Consider the following 6,517-nt stretch of genomic DNA (forward strand, 5'->3'; position numbering starts at 1 on the left):
GTCAGTTCATCGAGAGAGTGAGACCAGGCCACAAGGGAAGACCTGAGGAGTGGAAGACAACTACAGCATCCAATTTGGAGAAACAGGAGAAGCTGATCGAAGTACAGGATGGCCAAACGGCATCAAGGACCAACAGAATAAGAAGTACAAAATCTATAGCAGTGTGATGTCTTTTTTCCATCACTTTCCAGGTGCTGTCTTAGGTGCTGGGGATGCAGCAGTGAACCCTAAGTTTCTGACCTCAAACTGCCATTGTCTGCCTTCCCCAACTGGAATATAAAGTCACAAGGAAGAGAAAATACATTTATAGTATTAGACTGGGTTTATAGAAAAAAAAACCCAGGGAGGATGGACAGTAGGGCAAGTGGTGGGGCAGAAGGACCAGTTTGGAAGCCTGGTAGATTCTCCAAAGGGAGAAAGGGTCGAGGTAGTTGATGAGGAGGAGGAGGGCAGTTCAGGGGTGGGCAGGGTCAAAGGGCAGTTTTGGGAAAACATTGAGAGAAGTCTTGGGTGTTGATCAGAAAAGTGGATGCTCATTTCTAACCCCAGCAACTCACACACACAATCCCATATGGAAACACCTCTCACATCTGGTCCTCCTTGCCTCTTTTAGAGGTTCCTGGAGGCGAGAAACTGTAAGATTACTAGACACATTTTTCCTCTGCCCACCCTAACAGTATCTTTGCAGTATTTTTTTTTAAAGAGTTTATTTTTTTAGAACAGTTTTAGTTTTTAGGTTTTCAGTTTTAGTTTTTTAAATAGGCTTTATTTTTTACAGCAGTTTTTAGAGCATGGTCAGAGGAGGGAGGGATGAACAGGTAGAGCACAGAAGATTATTATGGGGTGAAGCTACTCTGTATGATACTATAATAGTGGATACATGCCATTATAACATTTTTCCAAATCCATAGAATGCACAACGCCAAGAGCAAACCCTAATGTACACTGGGGGTGATCATGGTATGTCAATTTAGAGTCATTAGTTGCAACAAATGTAGCTCTCTGATGGGGATGTTGACAATGGGGGATACCATGCCTGTATGGGGGCAGGGGTTAGATGAAAAACCTCTGTACCTTCTCAGTTTTGCCTTGACTGTTCCAAGTATTTTAAAGCCAAATCCTTAATATCTTATCTATTTCCTGCTACCGGCAGTGAGTTCTATTCTTGACTTACCCCTCAGAGCAGCACTGATGAAAACAGCTCTCAATATTTTATGAGTCGGAGGACATTAAAATATCTAAAAGAGTACATGTGCCCCTCCAGGGCCACCGACCTGTAAAGCGCGGGTCAAAAAAGCTGAGTGTGGACAGCATTATTAAGGCATGTTCTTAAGTACATACCAAAATGTCCGCAGGGGTTTTTAGAATAATAAAAAGGAGCTAAGGGAGGTCGTTCCCTTCTGCTTTCCGACGTTTAATTTTTTAGACATTTTTCTGTCATTCTAAGAAAATGGATTTATGATTTTTAAGGAAAAGTATTCCTGAGTCTACCCATTCTAGAAAATACTAACCTCTGTGGAGTGGAAGTTTTCTATATCTTAAAACTTCTTGTGCATTTGTACCTTACACACACTGTAGGAATAAAAAGCACAAATGTGTTTATGGTGAAAAGCCAGTCTCCCTCCAGCCCCTGCCTCCCAATCACTGTCACCATCACAGGAGGCAGCCGCTGTTCCCAGCCACATATCTTTCAGAGAGGTTCTATTTATATAAGCAAATACCTACTTACAAAAAAAGCATAAATAGTAGCATATTATATGCTGTTCTGGACTTTTCTTTTTACTAAGCATGTCTTGGAGATCCTTCTGAAGCAATGGGTAGAGAGTTGCCTCATTTTTTTTTTAATGTAAGTTGAATATAAAGTGTGTGATAGTTAAGAAATTATGTATCATTTATTTTTGCCAATTTAATAGCAGAGCTACAACTAGATTAATCCTTAGATTTTGGGCTTTACTATCAAATAGTTCAACGCTTTAACATTTTTCTCTCCCCTGTGGCTTTATTTTCATTGCTAAGTTCCCCATTCTATGCCTTCCTCAACCCCCATCTGAGGTTTGACATCATTATCTAACTTAGTCATCTGATCTCATTTTTGATGAGTCAGATATAATAAACCCAGATGACTTGGCTCAGATGTCCCTTAAGGACAAACGATGAAAAGATGAAAAAAAAAGAAAATGTATAGGACAGAGGGCTGAGAGTTGGTTGCATGTCTGAGATTTGAGTATCTGTGTCAATTATAGCTACCTTCATCCCTCCCAGCTTTGCACTTGGAGACAACGACAAATGCAGTCTTAGCTCATATTATAAGATGAGTGCATATCTCTGGACTGTTCTAAGAAGCCACAGTCCCTTAGATCACTGCAGTTCACAAGGACAGACACTCACTCAGAAATTTTTTTTTTTTAAGATTTTATTTATTTATTTGACAGAGAGAGACACAGCGAGAGAGGGAACACAAGCAGGGGGAGCGGGAGAGGGAGAAGCAGGCTTCCCGTGGAGCAGGGAGCCCGATGCGGGGCTCGATCCCAGGACCCTGGGATCATGACCTGAGCCGAAGGCAGACGCTTAATGACTGAGCCACCCAGGCGCCCTCAGAGATTTTTTTTTAAATGCTGTTTCTGATTCTAATTCTCTTTTTCTCTTGAGGCAAGCAAAGCAGACACACTTGCCAAGGATAACTGAGAATGTAAGGACGATCCTTGCCTGGGCAGCTTGAGCAGGCTGTGTGCTAAATGCAACTTCGAACCATGCCCTATAAATAGCTGTTCATTGTCAGCGTGTGTGAAAAGACAAGAGTGGGTGTGTGGTGGTATGATTCAGGCCTAATTAAGTAGTTGCGTCTGCGCAGGGTTACAAGGAGTAGCTGTTCCAACTGATAATCTAGTCAGTAGGCAACTGAGAGGGTTCGCCTCTGACCAAACAGACTGAAGGGAAGCCGTTCGATACTGGTTCTGCCTCCAACCATGGCAAAAATCATCTTGAGGCACCTTGTTGAGACTCCAGTGCGCTACGAGGAGGAGTTTGAAGCTCGAGGCTTGGAAGACTGCAGGCTGGATCACGCTTTATACGCACTGCCGGGGCCAACCACTGTGGACCGGAGAAAAGCCAGGGCGGCCCAGGTTCCTCCGGTGGACTCAGAGGCGGAGATGCTGACCCAAGCAGGCAAATCCCACTTCCAGATCCTGCTGGATGTGGTCCAGTTCCTCCCTGAAGATATCATCATTCAGACCTTCGAAGGCTGGCTGCTGATCAAGGCTCAGCACGGAACCAGAATGGATGAGCATGGTTTTATCTCAAGAAGCTTCACCCGACAGTATAAACTGCCAGATGGCATCGAAACCAAAGATTTGTCTGCCATCCTCTGTCACGATGGAATTCTGGTGGTGGAAGTAAAGGATCCGGTTGGGACTCAGTGAAATCTTTATTCATACGGCAAGGAAGATTCTAGCTCAGCCAATGGTAGCACGGGAATGTTTGTATTAACCACCTTTGAAATGATTTTTACGAAGATTAAAAATAGAGACACAGTTCTGGGTATGTTGAGGTTGTGTTTGTTATTCTTACTCAGAGAGGAAAATCGTTAAATGTTCCTATAGCTCAAAGGGATGCTATTCTTATACTTGAAACATTGACAGTTTAGGAGATGACTTGGATACTAGTGAAGACTCAGAATTATTTCTTCACTACTCCAAAAAATGCCCCAGAAACTGCATTTGTAATAATTGATGGCAAAAGAGCCATATGAATTTCTTATCCATTTTATGAAAACTTCTTACAGTGCTAAAAAAAGTTGTGATTCCCTTCACTTGACAAGCTTTTCAACGAATTTTAATTAAAGTGGAATTTGTAAATATAGAGTCTGAAAGTTAAAATACAGCACTTAGAAATTTGGCCTGAAATATATTTATGATTCATTACAGCTGTTACTGCCTTAAACATAATACTGGAATTTTCAGATGTAAATTCTATTTTTAAAAAGTTCTAAATCTGTACCTCATTTTTTAAAAGTCGAGCTGAGTCCTGTTTGAATGTATTTTTAACAACAGCATATGTTCTGTGGATATTTATGCAATATTACAAAGATATGTGTTGACTCATATTCATATAAGTTTGTATTAAGTTTAGGAAACCACTTTAAAAAGTGTAATTACTGAATTCAAAGAGTTGTACTCTACGTTCTTTGATGCTACTTAAAATTTTAGATTTCAGAAGATGGCAAAATGCACCACATCTGCTCCCTGCATAATCCTTAGCTTTAAATAGCCTGGCAGGTAGTAGAGGTTCCTGGGCTGGAGCTTGCACAGGGGCCGAGAAGGGCTGAGACATTGGTGGAGGTTAAGGATTTGCTTTAGGAATATTGCCATCTACAGCTGGTCTGTGACATTCCAAAGATTTGCTATCTCATTCTGTACATGCTAAATATTTCTCGGGAGGAAGTAGCCATTTTTACCCCACACCCCACATGTGTTGCCGGCGAGCCTGTGCACAGTACTGGGAATAGAAGGGGCTGAGTGTGCAAAGAGCCAGGGTGGACGCAGGCCACTGACCACACCCTTGTGCTCCTCCACAGTGCTTCGTCATTTGAGTGAAAATGCAAGAGACACGAAGCAAGAGAAAAAGAAATCAAACAGTTCTGTAGAAGTTTTGAAAGCAAATGTGATTGGAGAGATTTGTTTACAATGTAATGAAATTGAAAGGATTTTGAAACTATGTGTTAATGCTTATTCACTGAGGTTTGTGCAACTTAAGAAATTTTGTTTGACAAAGTGAATATCACAGACCAGCTTTGCTACATTACAAAGATGATCATAATTAATGGGATTCCATCTAATATGATTAGAGCTGGGATACCATTTGTCCCACATTAGATAATTCTTTCTTAATGATTGGCAGGATGGTGTGAAAACAAAGTAGTGCTTTGAGAAGCCAATCAATAAACAAACAAAAAAAATCCCTCTCATTTGGCCTTAACCCTACTCTAGATGAGATCCTACTTCTGGAAAAATTCAGGAAGTAAAATTCTTTTTTTTTTCTTTTTTTTTAAGATTTTATTTATTTATTTGAGAGAGAGAGAGAAAGAAAACGCACACGTGGAGGAGCGGGGGGGGGGGGGGGGGGGGGGGGGGGGGGGGACAAGCAGACTCCCTGCTGAGCAGGGAGCCTGACATGGGGCTGATCCCAAGACCTTGAGATCATGACCCCAGCCTCATGACCAGAGCAAAAGGCAGACGCTCAACCGACTGAACCACCCAGGTGCCCCAGGAAGTAAAATTCTTACCGTGAGGAGCCACCGATAGAAACTTTTCCTTTAAAAATGAACACTAAAATAACCACATCATCTAATTAGCATTTTTTTCCTAAGATATATTTTAAAGTATTACACAACCATTTTTTGATTTGGAAAATATACAAAGCACTGTAACAAATAAAAAAATTATTTTATTACTATGAGGTTGCTACTTTAAATTTCTAGTTCAGTCTTCCCTTATGCATAAATACATGTATCACTTTTCACAAAATTAGGATTATATTTGCATTGGGTTTGATACCCAATCGTACTGGTTACTGTCTGTTGCCTGCCTCACTTCATGCCAACCCAAACCTGTCCTTCTGCCCTTGCCAGCCCCACTCTGAACCCAAGCAGGCTGACCCCCATGGGCCTCCATCACTCTAGTTTCCAACTGGGTTCAGACAATGGGAGTGTTGACTGGAGACCAGAGATTGGAGAGAGAAGACTGGTGGGCAGGAGGGGAGAAAGGTCAGGGCATTTCCTTCTATCAACCTGCTGGGGACTAGGTCCCGGCAGGTCTGTGTCCTTACATGACTACATCTCTGGAGAAGCGGCCATTCCTCCAGGCCTCCCACTCGGACTGGGCTCGGGTGTTCTAATGCGGTGTTTCTTCCTTTTGCCCCGTCAGCAGTTGGCGTGATCATGTTTTCTGGCCTTTCTTGTCCCCAGTCTTCACCATCCTATATTGACTCCTTTTACTTTGTCTGCTTTCCCATCAAAGGTCCCTTCATTAGAGTCCCTTTCAGGTGATGGAATTCTGATTCCCTCCAGAACTCTGCTTGACTTCTTGAATGTTTTTTTTTTTTTTTTTAAAGTGCATCACTTGCTTTTACTACCAAACATAAACTGATTTGTAATGGCTATGCACTACTCCAACACAGATAAAACGTATTATAATTTAACCATTCCTTTTCACTACTGGTCCCAAAAGGAAACAGATAGCAATATCAAAATTAGAATAATTCAAATTGGAATAATTTATTTATGAAGAGATACATTCCAAAGGAGTGGGCAGGGTGAAGAAGAGCTTCAAGGGATGGTGTATAAGCTGAGAGTAGTGGTGTGGAGCTGTTCTGTTCTGTAGGTCCAAAGAGATGAGAGGAGGAAGCAGGTCTCAGAAATCAAGAAAGTCAGATGGAGGAGACCACCAGCTGTGACTTTCTTTTGATGATACAAACAGCCCCAGGTGACCTCTCCCTGGAGCCAGGAGAATAAATGCTTTAT

General features: G+C 41.8%; 1 protein-coding gene across 1 annotated transcript; it reads left to right on the forward strand.

The window, feature by feature from the left end:
• The first annotated feature begins 2,631 nt into the window (after positions 1-2,631).
• On the forward strand, positions 2,632-5,053 carry HSPB3 (heat shock protein family B (small) member 3). The gene has a single exon (XM_032395358.1). The coding sequence runs from the start codon at positions 2,967-2,969 to the stop codon at positions 3,417-3,419; it is 453 nt and encodes a 150-aa protein (XP_032251249.1). The 5' UTR covers positions 2,632-2,966; the 3' UTR covers positions 3,420-5,053.
• Positions 5,054-6,517: the final 1,464 nt, after the last annotated feature.

Source organism: Phoca vitulina, unplaced genomic scaffold (assembly GCF_004348235.1).
Source record: "Phoca vitulina isolate PV1807 unplaced genomic scaffold, GSC_HSeal_1.0 scaffold83, whole genome shotgun sequence".
Taxonomy (NCBI): Eukaryota; Metazoa; Chordata; class Mammalia; order Carnivora; family Phocidae; genus Phoca; species Phoca vitulina.